Source organism: Eschrichtius robustus, chromosome 6, assembly GCF_028021215.1.
Source record: "Eschrichtius robustus isolate mEscRob2 chromosome 6, mEscRob2.pri, whole genome shotgun sequence".
NCBI classification, from domain to species: domain Eukaryota; kingdom Metazoa; phylum Chordata; class Mammalia; order Artiodactyla; family Eschrichtiidae; genus Eschrichtius; species Eschrichtius robustus.
In genome coordinates this window covers 86448633-86475245 of record NC_090829.1, presented here as the reverse complement: position 1 = coordinate 86475245, position 26613 = coordinate 86448633, and the positions used below count along the sequence as shown (strand labels likewise).

The window sequence follows — 26613 nt, the reverse complement described above, 5'->3', positions numbered from 1 at the left end:
TATTGCCTTATTTCCTTTTGATGTCTTTGGAGTCTGTAGTGCTATATACCTTGTCTTATTCCTCATATTGGTGATTCATATCTTCTTGCTCAAGGTTTTTTTTCCTTTGTCAGTCTTGCTATAGATTTGCCAGTTTCATTGATTGTTTTAAAAGAATCATCTCTTTTTTCATCGATACTCTATTTTTGTTTTTCTGTTTCATTGATTTCTCTTATCTTTATTATATACTTTTTTTTTTTTTTTTTGCTCATGTTGGGTTTATTTTGCTCTCTCTCTTCTAAGTTTTTGAGTTGGACACTGAGATTATTAGACTTTTCCCCTTTTCTAATGTGTGTATTTAGTGCTATAAATTTGTTTCTCAGCTTCAATTGTGTCCCACAAATGTTGATATATTGTATTTTTATTTTCATTCAGTTCAGTATATTTTTTATTTCCCCTGAGACTTCCTCTTTGGCCCATGGATTATTTAGATGTGCGTTGTTTAGTGTCCAAGTGTTTGGGAATTTTTGTGCTATCTTCCTGTTGCTGATTTCTAGATTGATTTCATTATGGTCAGAAAACACACTCTGTATGATTTCACTTCTCTTAATTTGTTGAGATGTGGCTGAACATATAGTCTATCTTGGTTTTTGTTCCAATACACTTGATATTATCAGTCTTTAAAGTTTTGCTAACCTTATACATTTGAAATAGTACCTGAGAGAACATAGATGAACTAGACAAATTCCTAGAAAAACACTAACTACTGAAACTGACTCAAGAAGAAATAGAAAATCTCAAAAGACCTATAACAAGGAAAGAGATTGAATTACTAAGAAAACCAAACCAAACCAAACCAAAGCAAGAAAACTTCACAGAGTAAAGCTCAGTACCAGATGGCTTCACTGGCAGATTCTACCACATTGTTTAAAGGAGAATTAACACAAATCCTTCAAAATCTCTTCCATTAAAAAAAAAAAAAAAAAAAGGAACACTTCCTAAATCATTCACTGAGGCTAGTGTTACCCTGATTCTAAAACCAAAATTAATTGAAAATCTATACATTGCAGTGAACAACTTGAAAATGAAATTTAAAAAAGAATTCCATTTACAATAGCATCAAAAGAATAAAATACTTAGGAATAAATTTAACAAAAGAAGTGTAAGACAGGAACACTGAAACTATGAAGCCGCATGAAAGAAATTTTAGATTCTATAAATAAATGAAAAGATATTTTTTGTTCATGAGTTGGAAGATTTAACATTGTTGAGATGGCAGTACTCCCTAAACTAATCTACAAATTCAGTGCCATCCCTATCAAGATCCCAACTGATTTTTTTTTTTTTGGTGTGGAAATTTACAAGCTGAATCTAAGTTCATATGGAAATGCAAGGGCCAAGAATATCTAAGACAATCTTGAAAAAGAGTGAAGTTGGAAAATATAAACATCCTAATTTCAAAACTTACTACAAAGCTACAGTAATCAAGACAATGTGGCCCTGATATAAGGCTAGACACATAGATTAATAGAATAGAATAGAGTCTAGAAATAAACTCTCACATTTATGGTCAGTTGACTTTTGACAAGGGTGCCAAAACAATTCATTGAGGGAAATAGTCTTTTCAACAGATCATTCTGGGACAACTAGATATCCACATACAAAGGAATGAATTTGGACCCCCTATTTCATACTGAATACAAAACTAATTCAAAATGGATCATAGACCTAAATGTAAGAATTAAAATTGTAAAACTTTTAGAAGAAAACATAGGTGTAAATCTTCATGACCTTTGGATTAGGCAATAATTTCTTAGATATGATACAAAGCTCAAGGGGCAAAAAAAAAAATAGATAAGTTAGACTTCATCAAAGTTAAAAACTTTTGTGATTCAAGGAGTCCATTAAGAAAATGAAAAGACAACTCACAGAATGTGAGAATATATTTGTAGATCAAATATCTGATAAGGGGCTTATACTGGAATATATAAAGAACTCATAGCTGAATAATAAAAACACAAATAACCCAATTAAAATGTGAATAGACATTTCTTCAAAGATACGCAAATGGTGAATAAGCACAGGGAAAGATGTTCAACATCAATCATCATTATCTAAACATAAATCAAAACTACAATCAGATACCGTTTCACACCCTCTAGGATGACTGTAATGAAAAAGACAGACGTTAGGTGCTGGCGAGTATGTGGAGAAATAGGAACCCTCATGCATTGCTTGTGGGAATGTAAAATGGTGCAGCCAATTTGGAAAATAGTTTGGCAGTTCCTCAAAATGTTAAACGTAGAGTTACCATGTAAGCCAGCAATTCGACTCTTGGGTATATACCCAAGAGAACTGAAACATATTCACACAAAAATTTGTACATCCATGTTCATAGTGGCAGTATTCATAATAGCCAAAAAATGGAAACAACACTAATGTCCATCAACTGATGAATACATAGATAAAATGTGGTATAATATATTCATAAAGTGGACTAATATCCATAAACTGAAATGTTGTAATGTTTCATGCTACAATATGGATGAACCTTGAATACATTATGCTAAGTGATAGAAGACAGACACAAAGACCACAATATTGCATGGTTCTGTTTATATGAAATTCCCAGAATAAGCAAATCTATAGAGACAGAAAGTAAATTAGTGGTTGATAGGGGCTGGGTGGAGGGGCAAGTGGGGAATGACTGCTAATTGGTATAGGGTTTCTTTTGGGAATGATAAAAGTTTTTGGAATTAGATAATGGTGATAGTGGCACAGCTTTGTGACTATACCAAAACACACTGAATTGTATATTGTAAAAGGGTGAATTTTATGGTATGTGAATTATATTTCCATTTTAAAAAGTGAGTGCCTTGTTGGCATGGAACTCTAAATGACTATTTTCTTCTGCATTGAATGGGTAGAAATGGGCTCTCTGAAGAGATTCATTGCCTCTCTAGTAGTACAGTAATTCTTGATTTAGCCCATTCAGTAATCTTAAATAATCATTCATTCCGTTCATCAGGATTTTTGTTTCATTTCCTTCTGGGCCCATGATAGATATTTGTTTCTCCATGTTCCTGAATTAAGTGTAGCCATGTGACTATTTTTTTGTCAATGAAATGTGAAGAAAATGATGTGTGTCATTTTTAGGGGGAAGCTGTTAGAGTTAGTACACTCTTTGCCATGTTCCTGTCCCTGGATGGTGGAGCCTTTATTAGCGTATGTCCCTGTGTTAGGACAGTGTGGAACTAAGCCTTTTGCCAACCCACATTGTTCATTTATGTTTAAATGGGAAATAAACCACTGTTCTTGTAAGCACTGAGATTTGGGGGTTGCTGATTACTACAGTACAATCTAGTCTTTTATGACTAATGTACCAAGTTAATTTACTCTTAATTTTTACACTTTCTCTTATTCCAATCTGCTATCAAAACTGCTTTAAAAATCTGCTTATGAGTTTATGCAGTGTGCCATAGATACTAATCAGTGAGACTCTCCAGATCATTTTTGACTAGCTGGTGCCAGCCATTAGGATTTTTGGACTGCAAGATGCTAGTTTATTGAATTTTACTGTATTGACATGTATAAATATGCACCAAAAGTGTTGGAATTACTTAGAATGATGATTGTTACTTTTTGAAAATGATTTTAGAGAAAGAAGAAATTGGGACCTTCAAGGACGGTTACTTTAAAAAATATATATATATTTTTATATATACTTCACTATATATATATATATATATATATATATATATATATACACACACACTTCACTATATATATATATATATATATATATATATATATACACTTCACTATATATATATATATATATATATATATATATATATATATATATATATATATATATATATATATATTTGACACACTGCGTGGCTTTGGGATCTTTGTTCCCCGACCAGGGATGGAACCCGGGGCCCTGGCAGGGAGAGTGCTGAGTCTTAACCACTCTGATTGCTGTGGCTAGGACTTCCAAAACTATGTTGAATAATAATGGTGAGAGTGGACATCCTTGTCTTGTTCCTGATCTTATAGGAAATGCTTTCAGTTTTTCACCATTGAGAATGATGTTTGCTGTGGGTTTGTCGTATATGGCCTTTATTATGTTGAGGTAGGTTCCCTCTTTGCCCACTTTCTGAAGAGTTTTTATCATAAATGGGTGTTGAATTTTGTCAAAAGCTTTTTCTGCATCTATTGAGATGATCATATGGTTTTTATTCTTCAGTTTGTTAATATGGTGTATCACATTGATTTGTGTATATTGAAGAATCCTTGCATCCCTGGGATAAACCTCACTTGATCATGGTGTATGATCCTTTTAATGTGTTGTTGGATTCTGTTTGCTAGTATTTTGTCGAGGATTTTTGCATCTATATTCATCAGTGATATTAGTCTGTAATTTTCTTTTTTTGTAGTATCTTTGTTTGGTTTTGGTATCAGGGTGATGGTGGCCTCGTAGAATGAGTTAGGGGGTGTTCCTTCCTCTGCACTTTTTTGGAAGAGTTTGAGAAGGATGGGTGTTAGCTCTTCTCTACATGTTTGATAGAATTCACCTGTGAAGCCATCTGGTCCTGGACTTTTGTTTGTTGGAAGATTTTTAATCACAGTTTCAATTTCATTACTTGTGATTGGTCTGTTCATATTTTCTATTTCTTCCTGGTTCAGCCTTGGAAGGTTATACCTTTCTAAGAATTTGTCCATTTCTTCCAGGTTGTCCATTTTATTGGCATAGAGTTGCTTGTAGTAGTCTCTTAGGATGCTTTGTATTTCTGTGGTGTCTGTTGTAACTTCTCCTTTTTCATTTCTAATTTTATTGATTTGAGTCCTCTCCCTCTTTTTCTTCTCATTAGTTCTTTGAAAATATTTTAAATAAGTGCTTTGATGTCTTTGCTAAATGCAGTATCTGGGAACCATGAAAGACTCTATTGCCTGCTTTGTTCTTTTCTTATTGTGAGTCACATTTTTCTATTTCTTTTCATGTTTCATAAGTTTTTTGAAAATTGGACAACATAGGGACTTCCCTGGTGGTGCAGTGGTTAAGAATCGCCTGCCAATGCAGGGGACACGGGTTCAACCCCTGGTCTGGGAAGATCCCACATGCCACGGAGCAACTAAGCCCGTGCGCCACAACTGCTGAGCCTGCGCTCTAGAGCCTGCAAGCCACAACTACTGAAGCCCATGCGTCTAGAGCCCGTGCTCCACAACAAGAGAAGCCACTGCAATGAGAAGCCCGCACACCGCAACGAAGAGTAGCCCCCGCTCGCCGCAACTAGAGAAAGCCCACGCAGCAATGAAGACCCAACACAGTCACAAATAAATAAATAAATAAATAAAATTAATTAAAAAAAAGAAAATTTTACAATATAGATAACATACTGTAGCAGCTGTGGATTCTGATTGCATCCTTTCTACCCCTAAGGCTTGTCATTGCTAATTTCTGTTTAGTAACTTGCCTAGAGTAAATCTGTGAAATATGTTTGTCCTGTGGTATGTGGAAGCAAATGTCTTTGCTCAGTTTATTATTATTGTTGTTGTTTTATTTTTAAGGCTGGTTTCTGGTGTCACCCCTTATATCAGCCAATCATTGGTCAGAAATTGTGCTCAAAGACAGAGAGCCAGTAAGGCTTTTCCCTTCTGCTGACAAATCTGTGTATAGGTTGGGTAGTGCATTCAAAATTCAGATCATTTTCAAGTTTGTCCCAGTTTTAATGTTCCACTGAGACTTCTTGTATCTCCATCCTGGAATGTGTGGATAGTTTGGGATTTCTCCATTCTCTGTTACACATGCGTGTAGTCCCTGTTTATTTAGGATTACATGGAGAATTTATCAAGTTCATCTGTGGCTGTCTCTCTTCTAAGATCTCTCTGTTACACCCCCTACTGATCTGACAGTCTGCTTGTTTGTTGTCCTAACTGGGACTTCAACCTCCACGCACTTGGATAGCTTCAGAATTTTTCCTTTCACTTCTGGGATAGGTGTTCTGCTTTCCACTCTGAATCAACTGAGTCCTGCTCTGTCAGCATCGCTGCTAGTTTTCATGGCCTGTTCCACCTTTGTAGAAGTACTACACTGACTTAACTTGCGGGGGAGGAAGAGTAATGGGAGCAGGCCCAGGAATGAGTGCCACAGACTTCTGATGCTCATACCCAGGTTCAGTAGATTTTCCTGAGAAAATATTTCTCCATTTATTGTATGCCTTTAGTCAATTTCCAATCATTTGAGATGATTGTTTTTGACAGTTGTTTTTTGTGTTTTTTTTCCCAACTATATATTTGACTTTGCAGAGAGGATTTGCCAAAGTCCTCACTTCATCATCCTGGAAGCATCCTTTGCTTCCTTTTGGTGTTTTTTGAAATGTTTATGTGGTTTTTCATATAAAGACATACAAAAATATTGCATAAAAAGTGTATGATTTTAAAGTCCATTTTAATTTTATTTTCTAAGATACTACAGTTCATTTAATGATGATTATAATTAAACAGAGAATTAATTTTTTTATTGTTGCAGATTTCAAGTTCTGCCTATAAAGACAGGAATGAGGAGTATAAAAGACAGTTCACACATCTACCTGAAACAGAGAAGCTGATAGCAGGTAAAAAACCAGGAGGTTACAAAAAACCCTTTTACTACCTCATCAAAGTAGAGCTGATGAGTGACAATATTTGTAGAAAATTTAAGCCTTTATGCTACATAGAAACTATTTTTCGAGATAAGCAGCATCTTATCATCTGTAATTAAACAATGTAAAACTAAGTTGTAATTCAGGGAGGAGTGATTTCTGCAGTATTAAGTACAATTGACCCTTGAACATTGAAGGAGTTAGGAGCGCTGACTCTGCAGAGTCAAAAATCCACGTATAACTTATAGTCAGCCCTTCATATCCGCTGTCCCTCTGTGTCTGTGGTTCTGCATCCATAGATTCAACCAACCACAGATCTTGTAGTACTGTAGTATTTACTATTAAAAAAAATCTGCATTTAAGTCCACCCACACAGTTCAAACCCATGTTATTCAAGGGTCAGTTATACTCGCTAAAAAATAGACCTAAGAGGAAATGATTTGTCAGTTTCTTCTGGTGCTTGTTTCATATGGTTTTGTAGGGAAAATTTAAATTTGATGTTCGGTATATATTACTGTTCCTCAGAAAAATGTGCTCCTTAGCAGATTATAGAGCAATTTTATAAAAACTTTTAGGGCTTTATCATTATTCATATAGTCTTTCAGGTAAATCTTTTTTGAAATAGGCCTTAAGAGGAAAAATTTAGTCATAGTACTTACAAAAGTGCTTTATTTTTGCTATAAGTATAATATAGATTCTTTACCATCAAAATACTGAAGTTGGCTTTAGTTTTAGTACATATTTCATTTAAACCATTTATTCATAGGAATTTCTCAGATTTCTGGTGCTGTTGGTTAATATTCAATTCAATGTAACTGAATTTCTAGAGAGTTCAGTTTAGTTCTTTAAATATCAAAGAAATGAATCAAAACAATTTTTAAAAAGATTGGAATGTAACATAGTCTCACGATAATAGAGTGTATGGTAAAAAAGTGAAAGATCATTTCACCCAAGACCACTCTGACCTTCTTCCTGGGTGATAACCACTTTTAGCAATTTCTTATGTATATTTCCAGAAATTTTCTGTATGTATATCAAGAGGAATATATTCCTAAGAGAACTTAAATGGGAGCACACTGTGCTTACTGTTTTCAGTCTTGTTTAGAGCTCTATTAGCACTACTTATGGATCCACTTCATTCTTTTAATGGCTGCCTAGCAGTCAATTGAATGAATTTTGTACCATAATTTGTTTAATAAATCCCCTACTGATGGGCATTTTGATTGCTTCCTGTCTTTTGCTATTACCACTAATGCTACATTCAACCTTCATGTTCATTTGTTTTGGCACATATGTGCCACATGTATTGTAGGTTAAATTCCTTGAAGTGGAATTGTGACTAAAAGGTAATGAGCATTTAAAAGGTTTATACTGTTGCCAAGTTATCCTCCAAAAAGGCTACACCAATATTCATTCTCATCAACAGTGTATGTAAGTATCTGTTGTGCCACACCTCAGGAACTTTGCTTTAGCAAAATTTGGTAGATAGAAATTGTATTTAAATATGCATTTCTTTAATTATGAGGGAGGTTGAACATCTATAAGTCATTTGTATTTTTCTGTGAACCTTTTCATAAACTTTGCCCATTTTTCTAGCAGTTATTTGTCTTTTTCTTGTAATAGCTTGTTAGATGTTAAAAAAAATTAGATATTTTTCACATGTTGTTGCAAATGTGTCTTGCCAGTTTTGTCACTTGAAATCAAATACTTTTCATGGAAACCTTTATAAAATATTTTATACTCATCATTGCTTTATTGAAAGAAACTAATCTGATAATACAGTGATATATACTCACTATAAAGCATTAAAGCCATACAGAAATGTGTAAAGAAAAAATTGAAAATCATTGGTGATCCTACCACCTATATGTAATTTTGCTTAATATTTTGTGGATATCTTTCAGTATGTATATTTGCTTTTAAAAATTTACATTTTTTTGTGTTTTTCCTCACTGCTATAATAAACTTGTTCATTGTATAAAATTTGGAAAATACAGGCATTTACAAAGTAGAAATCTAAAACCACCTATAATTGTACTATCTGGAAATAATGTCAATGACACATATCTATACAAATTAAAATATCTAATTGGTATCGTTCTGTACAAATCGCTTTAAGTTCTTAGATTTAACCACATATTGGATCACTGTCTTCTGAAACAGAGAATCTTAAATTTAATTTAAACTTTTATTTTAAAAAAACAACTCATTGTCATTTCAAATCCACAATATTATACTTTATAGGCTAGTTCAATAAATATTTATTAGTACTCAAAGGCAATTCAATGGAGAAAAGTTAGTCTTTTCAACAGATGGTGAAAGAACAATTAGACATCCATATGCAGAAAAGCGAACCTTGATGCCTACCTTACACTTTTTACAGAAATTACCTCAAAATGGATCATAGAACTAAATGTAAAATGTAAAGTTGTAGAACTTCTAGAAGAAAACATCTGGGTTTTTCTAGAGGAAATCTGTATGAACTCGGATTTGATGGTGAATTCTTAGATGTAATACCAATAGCATGATTCATACAAGAAAAGAATTGATAAATTGTACTTTTTTTGCTCTGCAAAAGATACTTTTTAGAGAGTGAAAATATAAGACACAGGGAGAAAACAGTTGTTAATCACATATCTGATTTTTTCTTTTTAAAGAAACACTTCTATCCAGAATAGAAACTATTCTTAAAAGTTAACAGTAAGAACAGAAACAACCCAATTAAAAAATGGGCAGATGCTTTACCAAAGGAGCTATATGGATAGCAAATAAGCATATTAAAAATTGCACACTATCATTTGTCATAGGGAAATACAAATTAAAAGCACAATTAAATAAACAACATAGCTAATAGTCTTACTAAAATTAAAAACAGGGACTTCCCTGGTGGTCCAGTGGTGAAGAATCCACCTTCCAATGCAGGGGACGTGGGTTCGATCCCTGGTCAGGGAACTAAGATCCCGCATGCATTGGGGCAACTAAGCCCATGTACCACAACTACCGAGCCCACGCACCTCAACGAGAGAGCCCGAGTGCCCTGGAGCCCATGCACCACAACTAGAGAGAGAAAAACCTGCATACCACAACTAGAGAGAAGCCCGAGCACCACAAGGAAGAGCCTGCGTGCCTCAACAAAAGATCCCACGTGCCGCAACTAAGACCTGACGCAGCCAAAAATAAATAAATAAATAAAAACTATTAAAAAATTAAATTAAATTAAAAAACAAAAACAAAACAACTGACAACACCAAATGATGATGAGGCTGCAAAGCTATAGCAACTCTGCTGTGTTGGAAGATGTGGGTGACTGTGGCTGACCTCTACCATAGGGAGTTCACCAGGCAGTTATTTGATATCTGTCCCTGTTCTAGCTATCCCTCTTTGTACCTGCTGATTCTAAGTGTGAAGTCTCTCTGGGGTGGCATAGGGAAGAGTGGCTGTTATCTCTGCTGCAGCCTTCCCGTATATTTTTTGAGCTGAGGCTTTCTCTACACTGTGGTTTATACATTTGTATCCACTTTTTGTCTTCTAAAATTTATCAAAACTTCTAGTTTTTATACCCACCCCTCAGCATTGTTACGAATTTAATCTCTTTCATACGTCTTCCCTGTCATTTCAAAGGAATTTTGGAGCAAGAGGGGAAGTAGACACGTGTCAACTTAGACCGGAAGTTCTATGTGCTAGTTTTGTACTAAAATAACAATATTTACACTGCTAAATATGTTTGTTGATTTGAATGTATTCACCTTGGGAGAATGCTTTCTTCAGTGATGTCATTGCTTAAAACATTTTTTAACTTCTCTGATTAAATGAGTGAACAAGGCAGATTTTCATGCTGGAAAATGTTGTGTTGGGAAAATATAATTAAAAACAAAATATCCTACCACCCCAGAAAACCTCTCCACAAAAGTAAAAGAGAAAGAAAACACTTGGTTTTATTATTGAATAAACATTAAAGTAGAATGTGACGTGCATCACAGGCAATCTGCAAAAGACATTGTGAAGGCAGAAAGAAATCTCACCCTTTTATATAGGCAGGCAGGTACAACCATTACATGTTCTAAAGATAAATGATAACTAGTCCTGGGCTTCCCTGGTGGCGCAGTGGTTAAGAATCTGCCTGCCAGTGCAAGGGACACGGGATCGAGCCCTGGCCCGGGAAGATCCCACAGGCCATGGAGCAACTAAGCCCGTGTGCCACAACTACTGAGCCTGCGTTCTAAAGCTCGCAAGCCACAACTACTGAGCCTGTGTGCCACAACTACTGAAGCCTGCGTGCCTAGAGCTCGTGCTCTGCAACAAGAGAAGCCACGACGAGAAGCCTGTGTGCCACAATGAAGAGTAACCCCCGTTCACCGCAACTAGAGAAAGCCCACATGCAGCAACGCAGACCCAACACAGCCAGTAAATAAAAACAAACAAATAAATAAATTTACTAAAAAAAATGATAACTAGTCCTCAAGTAAGAGGACTTGATAGCACCATATGTGACATCAGTTCATCCTAAATTCATCTGGTAATTGGGGCGGCTGTGTTAGCTAATTGGCTTTATCTGAAGGAAAAATAAACTCACTTCTTAAAGATAGGAGTTAGTTTTGCAACTTGGATCAAGGCACCCACCGAAATTAGGCTCCTACCCACTCACAGAAACTGGGAGATGGGGTCTTATCTTCCCTGATGTTTACATGTGAAAGAGATGGCTCCCAGGTCCTGGAGAAAACATTCCTGGGTTATAAAACTGACAAGAGACTTATTTTACTTTTTTTAAAAATTTTATTTTTATTTATTTTGTTTTTGGCTGCGTTGGGTCTTTGTTGCTGTGCGCGGGCTTTCTCTAGTTGCGGTGAGTGGGGCCTACTCTCCATTGTGGTGCGCGGGCTTCTCATTGCGGTGGCTTCTCTTGTTGCAGAGCACGGGCTCTAGGCGCGTGGGCTTCAGTAGTTGCGGCACACGGGCTCAGTAGTTGTGGCTCGCAGGCTCTAGAGTGCAGGCTCAGTAGTTGTGGCGCACGGGCTTAGTTGCTCCGCGGCATGTGGGATCTTCCTGGACCAGGGCTCGAACCCGTGTCCCCTGAATTGGCAGGCAGATTTTTAACCACTGCGCCACCAGGGAAGCCCTTATTTTACTTTTAAAAAGATTCACGTCTCACAGGTGCAGAGAAAGAATTTATAAGCTTTCTAAAGAAAATGCTCTAAGGGGTTGGGGGGCGGTCTCTTTCCCTTTTTCACAAGGGAAAATTAATTTTCTTTCTTCTTCAGTTTGTATCTACCCTTACAGTTTTCTCAGGTAAAAAGCAAAGGGGGGAAAAAAAACCAAAAAAAAAAAATGTAAAGTATAAAAAATGAGAATGGTTATCTCTTGTTGTTTACGTACTAAATCTGAAATCAATCCTAATAATGTTGTTCTAAAGAGTCTTTCTTAAGTAATATCAGCTTTCTTGGGCTCCCAAAGGTGATTGCTGCTAGAAAAGAATACTTTGGGATGTATATTTCCTGACATTATTGTTTAAAAACACATTCTCTTAATTCAACATCATTATGGAGATATGCCTAAATTCTGTAAAATTAAATAGTACATCTTGTTCATTTAAATATGTGTATACTACTTATTGTGCAAGCTTACTCCAGAAGTATATAGTGCTGATTCACTCCACCTGTATTCCCATAACACTTTGTACATATTTCCATGGTATCCTTTATTATATTATAGTTATTAAAATAAATCTTTAAGTGTTAGAGCCATTCAATTGTGCTGAAATTGATCATGTAATAACTAGTAAGTTGATGTTAATGCACACATCAAAGTGACCTGTTGAAACTGTAACTCAGATTGGGACTCAAACCCAGGGTCTTTTAACTGAGATCACACACCTGGTCTCAGGACTTAATGAAACTCAGGTTCTTGATGCCTTGTCACAGATAGAATTCAGTGAGAGACAAAGTGATAGGTAAGAAGTGGATTTATTTAGAGAGAAACACACTCCACAGACAGAGTCTGGGATCTCAGAAGGCAAGAGTGGCACCAGGGTATGGGGTTGTCAGGTTTTATAGGGGTGGGTAATTTCATAGGCTAATGAGTGGGAGGAGTATTCCAGCTATTTTGGGGAAGGAGTGGGGATTTATAGGAATTGGGCCACCATCCACTTTTTGACCTTTATGGTCGGCCTTGGAACTGTCATGGTGCCTGTGGGTATGTCATTTGGCTTGCTGATGTGCTACAATGAGCGTATACTGAGGCTGAAGGTCTGGTGGAAGTTGGACTCGTCTGCCATCTTGGACCTATTTGGTTCTAATCAGTTTATGTCGTGTCCTTGGGCTGTCATTCTTTTAAAGGTTGCGCCGTGCCCTCTTCTCTCCTGTGTCACTGTGTTGCTTGGTTAATTTACTTAATTTTATTCTAACTTTCCAATAACCAATGATAAAGTTATAAAATCCATAAAACAATTTTTGACAAACATTTTCTTATTCAATTCTAGATGAATCATATTGTTAATATGACTCAAGTCAGGTAGAATATTGCCTTCTGAAGTGCTCATTGTTGTACATGTTTGTTTATCAGTAGGGAAATTGGGAGCAAAAACAAAGTAAAATCCCTTTGCTCTTTAAAAAAATTTTTCTGGGACTTCCCTGGTGGCACAGTGGTTAAGAATCGCCTGCCAATGCAGGGGACATGGGTTCGATCCCTGGTCTGGGAAGATCCCACATGCCGCGGAGCAACTAAGCCCGCGCGCGCCACAACTACTGAAGCCCACACGCCTAGAGCCCGTGCTACGAAACAAGAGAAGCCACCGCAGTGAGAAGCCCGCGCACGGCAACAAAGAGTAACCCCCGCTCGCTGAAGCTGGAGAATGCCCACGCACAGCAATGAAGACCCAACAGAGCCAAAAAAATAAATTAAAAAAAAATTTTTTTTTTCATTTCTTGCTTAGGACATATTGCTAGGAAACCATCTTACAAAAAATCAATTTTCATGAGGTATAAGTTTACTACAGTAAAACACACCTGTTTTAGGGAGACTGTTTTTAAAAACCACTGGAAAAAATCTGTCAATCTATATCAATTAGTCTTAAGTTAAAATGTTAGCATAGCTTTGAATAGAGTTAATGTAAAATAGTGCAGCGGTTCTCAAAGTGTGGTCCACAGACTAGCAAAGTTGGCATCACCTGGGGCCTTGCTAGACGTGCCGACTCTCCCCCCAGCCCAGATGTATTTAATCAGAAACTCAGGGAAGGGCCTAGCAATCTTTATTTTAATAAACCTACCAGGTATTTCTGATCTGATGTTTGAGAAGCATCGAATTAATAATGTGTTTCAGCGCTTTAGATAAAAATTTCAGGATACTTCAAGGTGACCTTTAGCCCCGTCCCTGTTTTAGAGATGCATACTAGTAAATGAGTAACTTAATCTGCTTATTTACTAGGATTTTTTTTTTTCTTTTTGGTTTGATGGCATCTCAGTTTTGTTTTGCTGAAGGAAGCACTGTGAAAGACTGCATTCCTTTGTTCTATTTTTAGTATTTCCTTAGAAATTTAACACGAACAAATTTAAATATTTTAAGGTTCATAACCTCAATAACTTTTTCCTAAAATTGCTAACCACTTTATATAGTTTTAAAATTTGTCAATTAAACTAAATCTCTTCACAGCAGCTCTTTATATCTTATATTATTAATAATTTAGCAATGCTATTTACTTTAGTCACAGAGACAGGTCTTAATCTTAGAGGCATGGTGTTAACTTGCTTGTAGTCAGTGGCATTTACCAGAGCACTCTTGATTTTGCTGGATTTTAGTGCTGAGGTAGAGAGGATCAAACTTGAAACTAAACTTAAAATGTATACAATTTTTAGAGTCATCCTTGCTCCCTCCCTCACCCTCATCCAACATCTAATTAGTTACCAATTCCCCATCAGTACTACCCCTTAAATATCTCTGAATCTAACTACTTCTTTCTCTAGTACTGTCATCTTTTGGTCTGAGCCACCATCAGTTCCCCCCTGGATTTCCAACTGATTTATCTGAATCCATACTCACAGTGTGAATAAAGTGGTCTTTAATAACATACATCTGATCATGTCCCTCCCACTTAAAGCTCGTCGATGGCTTTTCATAAAATCCACACTCTGCCATGGCCTGTGAGACCTTACATGAGCTAGCTTCTCCAGCTTCTCTAGCAAGAGATCTTTGTATAGTTGCTCAAAGATGTTGTTTCTTTCTACCACAGGGCCTTTGCACATGCTGTTCCCTCATGTTCCTGCTGACCCTTTGTTGATCTTCAGATCTCAGTTTATAGAGTACTTTTTCTGGAGAACTTTTCCATGTATACTCTCCCTGCCCCCTCCCCCATACCTGTATACCCCTTGCTATATGCTCTCAGCTTTCTCCACACTTTGGTCATTATACTTATTTTTCTGTTTGTTTATTGTATGCCTTCCCCTCTAGACAGTGTTCCATGAGGGCAAGGTCCATTTCTGGTAACCCTAGTGACTAGCAAAATATCTGGTGTGTGGTGCCCAAAATATAGGAGTAAGTGAATGAATGAATGAATGAATGAACTAATGAGCAAAGTGATGACTTTCCATGTGTTCAAGTAGTATAAGATTTATGAAGTTGCCACATTTTTTTGTTACTAAGCTGTTCCTTATTATTATTATTTTTTTAATGTAGATTATGCTTGTGCTCTTCAGAGGGACATTTTGCTTCAGGGACGACTATACCTTTCAGAAAACTGGCTATGTTTCTATAGCAACATCTTCAGATGGGAAACTACAGTAAGATGTATTTTCATTTGATTTGCTGATACAAATAGTTGCAGAGATAGAAATGTATACAGTCCTTCTGAAAACAATGTACTTTAGATTTCAAAGTAAGTTACATGTATTTATCTATACATCTAAGTATATTTATGTGGAGTATAAGTGTGTAATATATTTTTCTTAATACATTGAGCTCCATTTGTATATATTTAATATATTTGGGAAAAGAGATTTCAGGTTGAAAACAGCTTGAACATACCTCCTTTTGGCTGCCAAAAGCATGTCTTATGTGACAGACTGTCTGAATTTTTTGTGTGTATTTGTGTGTCTGTGTGTGTGTTAATATGGAACATAAATACCCATGTGTCTTTTCACACTTTATCCTAATATTAGGTATAGGAGCTGATGGAGGAAATTGCTGAAGGGAAGAATATCTGTTCACCGTGTTTATCTCAGAGAATGCGGGCATGTGCTTATTAACTCCTTTAGGTTTTTCACCTGAATATTCTGGACTAGATTGATGTAATACTTGGTATTTTGTGTTGTGTATGTTTCTGAGAAATTCGTTTTGCAATTTTTTATTCTTTTTTGTGTGTTTAGATTTCTATTGCTTTAAAGAACATAACCTTTATGACCAAGGAGAAGACGGCTCGACTCATCCCAAATGCTATCCAGATCTTTACAGAGGGTGAAAAGGTGAAAAACTTTTCTACCTTTGCCTTGTAACATAATGTGGAGAAAATCTGCCTCATACTGATCATCAATGTTGGGAATGTAAGCAATTCTTCTTGGAGTTAGGAATATTTAATAGTATTTAATACTAGATTTCTGTATACTTAAATACTTATTGGTGCCTAACTTTAAATGACTGCTAAAATTTTTTGCAGTTTATAGTTTACAGAGAACTTTCTCCCATATTTTTCATTTCTTCATTATAAGAGGTAGGTAGGGTAAGCCTTAGCAAATATCCTTATTATTTCTAAATACCCTATAATTCCATGATCGTTGTTTGGTCAATAATACCTGCACAATAGCAACTAATAAAAACCAGAGTGAACAGAGATTTGGTAGCATACAAGTAAACACATAATCACTACAATCTTTTTTAGAATGGTGATTTTCTTTAACTGCCATCATTTTTATTATCCACCTACAATATCCATCATTTCTTGGTATGAAGAATCTTTTTCTACCCACCTGGAAAATTGATATGGGCTCCGTATGTGACATTAGAAGCATAATGCTGAGAAAGAAAAAGAAATAAGGAAGGAAGGAAGGAAAAAAGGAAAGTGTGGAAGGGAATGAAGAGGAAGAAGGAAGGAAAGAAGGAAGAAAGGAAGGAAAGGAGGAAGGAAGGAAGAAGATGAAAGAGAAAAGAGGAAAGAGAGCGGGGGAGAGGGGAGAGAAACACAATCATGAGATTGAATCATTATGATGATACTTTTTAATCTTGTAAAGTTTCTTTCACATGCACTTTCAGTTTTCTTTTTAAACAATCTCATCCCTACAGAACACTGCCAGGTACAGTACAAAGAACTTTTCCCCTCTGAACTATTTGAGAATAAGATGTCACTCTGAAGACTTACCACTCCAGACATGATCCCAGATAGTTTATCATGTATTTCTTTTTTTTTTTTTTTTTGTTTAACATTTTTACAGTTTAATTTCAAAGAAAAATCTCAAGTTACATTTATTAGCAAACATAGTTCAGCTAGGGAGTTTTTCATCCCCCAAAAAGATGGCAGATGGAAATGAACCTAATATGTGTTTAAAGAAAATATAGCATGTATTTCTAACAAAGACATTCTCCTACATAACCACAACATGACCATCAAATTTAAGAAATTAACATTGATCATTATCACTGCTCAATTCTCAAACCCGCTTTGGTTTCCTCAATTATCCCAATAAAATCCTTTATAGCAAATAGGCCCAGTTCAGAAATACCTATTACATTTAGCTGTCATGCTCTTTAATTTCCTTATTCTGGACTAGTCCCTTAGTCTTGCCTTGACTTTTATGCCCTTGATGCTTCTAAAGATTATAGGTCAGTTGTTTTGTAGGATATCCCTCAATTGTGTTTGTCTGATATTTTCTTATGATCAAGTTTAAGTTATACAGTTTTGACAGAAATAACACAGAAGTGATGCTCTCTTCTTTCCATTGTGTCCTATCAAGTGGTACATGATTTAATTTCTACCATTACTGGTGATATTCACTTTGATCACTTGAATAAGGTGGTGTCTGCCAGACTTTACTGTAAAGTTAGTCTATTTTCCTTCATAATAATGTTTTGTGGTCAACTACTTTGAAACTATGTAAATATACTATGCCTCATAAAATTTATTCATTTATTTACTTATATCAATATGACCTCATAGCTTCTTATTTTTTTCAATGAATTATAATCCATTGCTATCATTATTTATGATTGTCCCAAATTTGGCCAGTGGGAGCCCCCTCAAGCTGGCTCCGGTGTCCTTTTGACTATTCTCAGCATTATTTGAGCACTTTCTTGCCTTTTTTTTTTTTTTAAATTAATTAATTAATTAATTTATTAATTTTTTTGGCTGTGTTGGGTCTTCGTTTCTGTGCGAGGGCTTTCTCTAGTTGCGGCAAGCGGGGGCCACTCTTCATCGCGGTGCGCGGGCCTCTCACTATCACGGCCTCTCTTGCTGTGGAGCACAGGCTCCAGACGTGCAGGCTCAGTAGTTGTGGCTCACGGGCCCAGCTGCTCCGCGGCATGTGGGATCTTCCCAGACCAGGGCTTGAACCCGTGTCCCCTGCATTGGCAGGCAGATTCTCAACCACTGTGCCACCAGGGAAGCCCACTTTCTTGCTTTTTAGCACAAGATGTTACAGGTTTTCTCTGCCTCAGTCCTGGAATCAGCCATTTCTCCAAGGAGTCCTGTTTTCTTTTAGGGGAGACTGATATTTAGAAGCCAGTTTGTTCACTGCTATAGGGTATCACTGTTTGAGCCCTCTAATTGGGCAGAACAAGGGGATATACAATATATATATAAATTACACACCTATATACATAATACACACACATATATTCCCACTTATACATCTACATTTATCTATGTATCTATCTATGAATGACAAACCACCAATTCACACGAATACCTCTACTTCCAGTCCAACAACACAGAGTTATTTTTACTTTTCCCCTTCATTTTTTTTGGCTGCACCATGTGGCATGTGGGATCTTAGTTCCCTGACCGGGATGGAACCCATGCCCCCTGCATTGAGAGTGCGGAGTCTCAACCACTGGACCGCCAAGGAAATCCCTTCCCTTTTGTATTTGTAACTCCCTTCCCTGACTGAGAGAAACCAGGCTCCCATTATCCGTAATATATTTACTTTGATCAGTGGACCTGTATGTAATGCATCTTCATCTCCCCTGCTGCCCCTCCCCTACACTTGGTTTCTGACACATAGAGTCAGGTTGCTGCCCATCCCACCACCACACTAGGGCTCTCATCCTGAAAAAGCTCTCCTCACCCTGCTTGGGCTCTGGTACTCCACACAGGGCAGCCCTTCTACGTGGACAACCTCCTCATTCTTTTCTGGTGCTGACACCCTGCTTTGGGCTATTGCAGCTCCTCTGCCCCTACCCTTACCTCTAGCGTGGATGCCTTGCTTTCCTCTGTTCCGCTAAACAGCTTTAGGGCCAAACTGTTCAGGAAGGGAACAAGACCTAAAATAAGCTTATTCTTAATTTTACAATAAATGTATGTGATGAGGAAAAAAATCATAAATTTCTCTATGGCAGGACAATCAAACTAAGTCAGAATTGAAACGCACATAACGCACCCCAACATGCCCCCGTTTGGGACGAGTCTTTCCCAGTGTGCAATGTTCATCTACATTACACGTTAACCAGACTTCCTCAGAGTAGGAGAATGGTCCCATTTTTCAGATGCCAGCATTGTAATCTTAAGATTAATATTTCTTTTCCTGTTCCATACAGGGGGTTGCAATGAACCCTAAAGGCTTGCTCTGTATGTGCACACCTGACCAAACAGCTCTGATGAACTTTATGTATAATGTTAACCTGTTAATATGATACATAATTCTTTGTCTAACTGCATCTCTAACTCTTGACTAGTGGGACAGTCCTCAGAGATATCTGAAAGACTGTCTCCTCAGTTTGGCTTGAATAAAATTCTCTCTTTTTTTTCTTAGCTTGATATACACACACACACTGCATTGTTTAAGAAAATCATCAAACAGTTCTAAAACTAACATCTTCCTTCCATGCCTGTAATACCCAATCCCATTGCTTTTTTAGAGGCAAACACTGTTATCAGTTTTGTATATATCTTTTCAGACCTTTCAGACCTTCTTCCTTTGTATTTACATGTATATACACATACATATAAACATATAGTTTTGCTTTGTTTTTAAAGTAAATGCTATCTTATATGTGTTGTTCGTCAGTTCTCCTTTCTTAAAAAAGAACTTAACATTATTTCTTGGAGTCACAGGTTAGCACATATAGACTGGCCTATCTCTGCTTATTAAAGTGCTGTATAATATTTCATAGAATGGATTTACCATGGTTTCCTTAATCGTTCACTTCCATTGTTTTATTACAAACAGTGCTGTGGTGAACAGTCTGACCATGCTTTCTTAAGCTCATTTGTGGCTTTCTCACATAGGTAATGGAATTTCAGAGTCAAGCATTTAAATTTTAATAATGATAACAACAGCTAGCATTTGCCGAACATACTTGTTCTAAATATTGTGCTAAGTTTTTTTTACATGTATTTTCTCATTTAGTTCTCACAAAAATTTGCTACTGAAATTATCCTCATTTTGTAGATGAGGAAATTAAAGAAAATAAAAGTGACTCAAAGTCATAGAACTGAGTGGTAGAGCCAGGATATGAACCCAGGTAGTTTAATTGCAGAGACACTGGTCCTAACTACCTCACTGTATTGATTCAGTGATCTTTTACCATCATCATGGAGAAAAAAAATCTACACTACTAAGTATTTATCCCTCCATGTACTATATGGTTAAGGGAAGGTTAATCATGTTTCTTTTAGTTGTTTTCGTTTCTAGCATACGTTCTATGCCCCAGCAGCTTAGAGATATCATTATCCAGAACTCCTCATAAATTAAGGTTATTATTATAATAATTATTATTTATTATTTGGCCGCGCTGCACAACTTACGGGATCTCAGTTCCCCAACCAGGGACTGAACCCAGGCCATGGCAGTGAAAGCCTGGAATCCTAACCACTAGGCCACCAGGGAACTGTCTAAGGTTATTATCGAAGCAAGATATATTAGTAAATTTTTGAAGTTGGATATCTAACAAGGAATAAAATAAGATGCCCAGAAAGATGGGAGTGTTAAGGAGTTGAGAATGTGGTTTTGGTATATAAGAGTGGATAAAGTTGATAACAAAGTATTTAGTTTAAAAAGTGGGAATAGTAAGCATAACACCATGGTGAAAAAGAGATGGACTAGGAGATTTTTCTTATCTATATATCTACATACAAGGTTGTAAGATTATTAAAATTTGGTCTAAGAAAAGGAGATAAAGGGTAGTAAATAGTGATCATTAGGTCACAATATTATATGTGTAATTGTGTTTGGAAGAGCTCCTAGATACATCCCCATTACAAAAAGTTTTGCTTTTTGAAGAATATTATATAAACTAGGTTTCAGTTTATTAACTGGTAAAATACTATTTTAAAATCTTTCTATGAAAAATATAAACACCTCAAATACTATTTTGTTTGGCATTTTATTTAATAAATCAAAAATGGAACTGAGCTTTCTCATTCCTAAAAATAGCCAGTCAATCATGCAAAGTCACTAACTAGGGGATCAGAAGAGACGATACACTGAGAGACTGTACTTAGTGCTGCCACTTGTCATATTTTCTCATAAAAGCCTATTATAAGATACGACTTTGCAAAATCATTTACATGCAGAGGAGGAGATGGGGCTAAAAGCAAACATGGAATTATAGATTGAAGTATGCTATTTTTCTTATACAACATTGAAAGCAAAGTTTAGTGTAAACATGGGTGTTTTATATCTATAATTAATTGAGATTAGGTATTTCTGGATTTTTTTAGAAGACTATGAAAGATGATATAATTTTAAATTAGGATCCTTAAAATAAATCTATCTCTGAAGTCCACTTGCATTTTTCTCTTATTCTTTGTGTATATTTGGCTCAAACAGCCACCAAATCATATCTCTCTGCAAAGTTCAGAATAAATAAAATTTTAATTTTTTTCATAAGTTTATTTAGATTGATTTTAATAATTAAACTACAATGAATGTAAATAGCTACCCAGTTCAAGCTCCTTTCCCTAGTAAATATTGATAAAATTATTTTGCTGTAAGGTACAATTTTAAAAGACACCTTGTTCATGCACCAGTTACGTGGTTTTTTTCTATTATAATGAAAAATTTAACAAAAATTAGTATATAAAGTAGGCAATGGTGACCTACTAGTTTGCTTTGACCATATCAAGTCACAGCAGACTGTCATGGCAGATACTTTCCCTTTTATTTCCATGACATTAAAATTGTCCTATTATTTGTCTTTGCAGTTTTTCTTCACATCTTTTGCTGCCAGGGATAGAAGTTACCTCAGTATCTTTAGGTTGTGGCAGAACGTACTGTTAGACAAGGTAAGTGTTCATACCAGAGGCTGGTGCTTGTTATAATAGCAACCTCCCAGTGTGTACCTAAACAGTGTTTGTGAGTTGAAAGCTCTTTTTTATTTTTCTGTGGTTAATTTTGACTAGACTATTCAAATCCAAGAAGAAACGTGAAGCAAAACATAATCCATAGTTACAAGTTAAGGTGTTAATTGTAATCCCCAGAGTAACCACCAAGAAAATAACTTAATAATAACTTACCATCCAAAATATGGTAAAAGAAACATAAAGGGAATGAAAATGGCACACTAGAAATATCTATTTAACACATAGAAGGCAGTAATGGAGGAATAGAGGGACAAAAAAGACCTAATAAGATAGAAGACATTACATTAAATCGTTAAACATAAGTGGATTAAACTCCTCAAGCAGAAGGCAGAGATAAACATGATCCAACTATATGCTATATATAAGAGACACATTAGATTTATTTATTTTTTATTTTTTTTAACATCTTTATTGGAGTATAATTGCTTTACAATGGTGTGTTAGTTTCTGCTTTATAACAAAGTGAATCAGCTATACATACACATATATCCCCATATCTCCTCCCTCTTGCGTCTCCCTCCCAACCCTCCCCATCCCACCCCTCTAGGTGGTCACAAAGCACCGAGCTGATCTCCCTGTGCTATGTGGCTGCTTCCCACTAGCTATCTATTTTACATTTGGTTGTGTATATATGTCCATGCCACTCTCTCACTTCATCCCAGCTTACCCTTCTCCCTCCCTGTGTCCTCAAGTCTATTCTCTACATCTGCATCTTTATTCTTGTCCTGCCCCTAGGTTCTTCAGAACCATTTTCTTTTTTTTTTTTTAGATTCCATATATAGACACATTAGATTTAAAGACAGAAACAGATGGAAAGTAAAAGGATAGAAAAAGATATACTATGCAAACAATATCCAAAAGAGAGCTGAAGTGACTATAGTAATCAGACAAAATAAGCTTAAAGACAAAAATTAGTAGAGACAAGGAAGAATATTTTATAATAATAAAAGGGTCAATCCATCTGGAATTCATAATAATTATAGACTTATATGAACCTAATAAGAGAACTCTAAAATATATGGAACAGAAATAAATCACCACATAAACATAAATAAATAGAATACATGGAACAAAAACTGGCAGAACTGAAGAGAAAAATAGGCAATTTAACAATAATAGTTGGGAGATTTCAGTACCCCACTTTAAATGATGTGTAGAATAACTACACAGAAGATCAACAAGGAAAGAGAAGATGAACAAAACTATATAACTAGAACTAAAAGACATCTGTGGAACATTCCACTCAAAACAGAATACACATCCTTCTCAAGCGTACATGGAACATTCTCAGAATAGACCATACACTAGGTCATAAAACAAGCCTTAATAAATTCAAAAGGATTGAAATAATACAAAATGTGTTCTCTGATCACAATGGAATGAAATTAGAATTCAGTAACAGAAGAAAGTTTGGGAAATTCACAAAAAAGTGGGTATTAAGCATAACACGCCTAGAAAGCCAATGGTGAAAGAAGAAATCACAAGGGAAATTAGAAAATACTTTGAGTTAAATGAAAACAAAAACACAACATACCAAGACTTATGAGATACAGGTAAAGCAGGGCTTAAGAGGAGAATTTATAACTATAAACACCTATATTTAAAAAGAAGAGTGATCTCAAATCAATAAACTAACTTTCTACCTTAAGAAATTAGAAAAAAAAGAGGAAACTAAACTGAAAGCAAATAGAAGCAAGGAAATAATAAAGATTAGAAGAGAAATATATGGGACTTCCCTGGTGGTGCAGTGGTTAAGAATCTGCCTGCCAATGCAGGGGACATGGGTTCGATCCCTGGTTTGGGAAGATCGCATATGCCGCAGAGCAACTAAGCCCATGTCCCACAACTATTGAGCCTGTGCTCTAGAGCCCGCAAACCACAACTACTGAGCCTGTGTGCCACAACTACTGAAGCCTGCGTGCTTAGAGCCCGTGCTCTGCAACAAGAGAAGCCCGCACACCACAAAAAAGAGTGGCTCCTGCTTACCGCAACTAGAGAAAGCCTGCATGCAGCAACAAAGACCCAAGGCAACCAAAAATAATAAATAAATAAATAAATTTATTAAAAAAAGAGAAATGTATGAAATAAAGAACAGAAAAATAGTGTTAATCAACAGAACCAAAAGTTCTTTATTTGAAAAGATCAACAAAATTGACAAACCTTTAGCTAGGGTTACCAAGAAAAAATTAAAATTATTACATTCAGAAGTGAAAGTGGTAACATTACTACCGACCTTACAAAAATAAAGGGTTTATACTATGAACAATTGTATGCCAACAAATTAGTTAACCTAAATGAAATGAACAAATACCTAGAATGTCACAAACTATTAAAACTGACTCAATCAGAAATAGAAAATCTGAATAGACCTATAACAAGGAAAGAGACTGAATTAGTAATCAAAAATCTACTTACAGAGAAAAGCTCAGGTCCAGATGGCTTCATTGGTGCATCCTGCCAAATGTTACAGTAGAATTAATACCAATCTTTCAGTCTTTCACAAAGTATTCCAAAAAATTAAATAGGAGGGAACACTTCCCAACTCAGTCTATGAAGCCTGTATTACCTTGATACCAAAAACAGACAAAGAACATCACAAGAAAACTACAGACCAATATTTATGTTCATTGTGTCTATGAATGTAGACACAAAAATCCTCAAGAAAATATTAGCAAACCAAAGTCAGCAACATATAAAAAGATTATATGCCATGATTTATACAAGGTTGTTCAACATGAAAATTGATCAATGCACTACACTATATTAGAATAGAGGACAAAAAACATGATCATCTCAATCAATACAGGAAAAATATTTGACAGAATCCAACATCCTTTCATGATAAAAAATAAAACAGGCTAGGGCTAGCAGGAAATTTCATCAGCCTGATAAAATTCACACCTACATATTTAATGGTGAGAGACTAATGCTTCCGCCTTAAGGTCAGGAACAAGGCAAGGATGTCCTTTCTTGCCACTTCTGTTCAACATTGTATTGAAGGCTCTAGCCAGGGAAATTAGGCAAGAAAAAGAAGTAAAAGACATCCACATTAAAAATGAAGAAATAGAGACAGCAGAAGCAAGAAGAACTACAATCCTGCAGCCTGTGGAACAAAAACCACATTCACAGAAATATAGACAAGATGAAAAGGCAGAGGGCAATGTACCAGATGAAGGAACAAGATAAAACCCCAGAAAAACAACTAAGTGAAGCAGAGGTAGGCAACCTTCCAGAAAAAGAATTCAGAATAATGATAGCGAAGATGATCCAGGACCTCGGAAAAAGAATGGAGGCAAAGATCGAGAAGATGCAAGAAATGTTTAACAAAGATCTAGAAGAATTAAAGAACAAACAAATAGAGATGAACAATACAATAACTGAAATGATAACTACACTAGAAGGAATCAATAGCAGAATAACCGAGGCAGAAGGACGGATAAGTGACCTGGAAGACAGAATGGTGGAATTCACTGTCGTGGAACAGAATAAAGAAAAAAGAATGGAAAGAAATGAAGACAGCCTAAGAGACCTCTGGGACAACATTAAACGCAACAACATTCGCATTATAGGGGTCCCAGAAGGAGAAGAGAGAAAGGACCAGAGAAAATATTTGAAGAGATTATAGTCGAAAACTTCCCTAACATGGGAAAGGAAATAGCCACCCAGGTCCAGGAAGCGCAGCGAGTCCCATACAGGATAAACCCAAGGAGAAACACACTGAGACACATAGTAATCAAATTGGAAAAAATCAAAGACAAAGAAAAGTTATTGAAAGCAGCAAGGGAAAAATGACAAATAACATACAAGGGAACTCCCATAAGGTTAACAGCTGATTTCTCAGCAGAAACTCTACAAGCCAGAAGGGAGTGGCATGATATACTTAAAGTGATGAAAGGGAAGAACCTGTAACCAAAATTACTATACCCGGCAAGGAGCTCATTCAGATTCGATGGAGAAATCAAAAGCTTTACAGACAAGCAAAAGCTAAGAGAATTCAGCACCACCAAACCAGCTCTACAATAAATGCTAAAGGAACTTCTCTAAGTGGGAAACACAAGAGAAGAAAAGGACCTACAAAAACAAACCCAAAACAATTAAGAAAATGGTCATAGGAACATACGTATCGATAATTACCTTAAACGTGAATGGATTAAATGCTCCAACCAAAAGACACAGGCTTGCTGAATGGATACAAAAACAAGACCCATCTATATACTGTCTACAAGAGACCCACTTCAGACCTAGGGACACATACAGACTGAAAGTGAGGGGATGGAAAAAGATATTCCATGCAAATGGAAATCAAAAGAAAGCTGGAGTAGCAATACTCATATCAGATAAAATAGACTTTAAAATAAAGAATGTTACAAGAGACAAGGAAGGACACTACATAATGATCAAGGGATCAATCCAAGAAGAAGATATAACAAATATAAATATATATGCACCCAACATAGGAGCACCTCAATACATAAGGCAACTGCTAACAGC

At 36.0% G+C, this 26613-nt stretch overlaps 1 protein-coding gene across 3 annotated transcripts in view; it reads left to right on the top strand.

The window, feature by feature from the left end:
- Positions 1-26613, top strand: part of GRAMD1C (GRAM domain containing 1C) — a 92007-nt gene that overhangs the window by 16106 nt on the left and 49288 nt on the right. For all 3 annotated transcript variants that reach the window (XM_068546726.1, XM_068546727.1, XM_068546725.1), the window contains exons 2-5: positions 6515-6599; positions 15291-15394; positions 15980-16075; positions 21964-22044. In XM_068546726.1, the coding sequence (XP_068402827.1) occupies positions 6515-6599; positions 15291-15394; positions 15980-16075; positions 21964-22044 (366 nt within the window). The remainder of the gene's footprint in view (positions 1-6514; positions 6600-15290; positions 15395-15979; positions 16076-21963; positions 22045-26613) is intronic.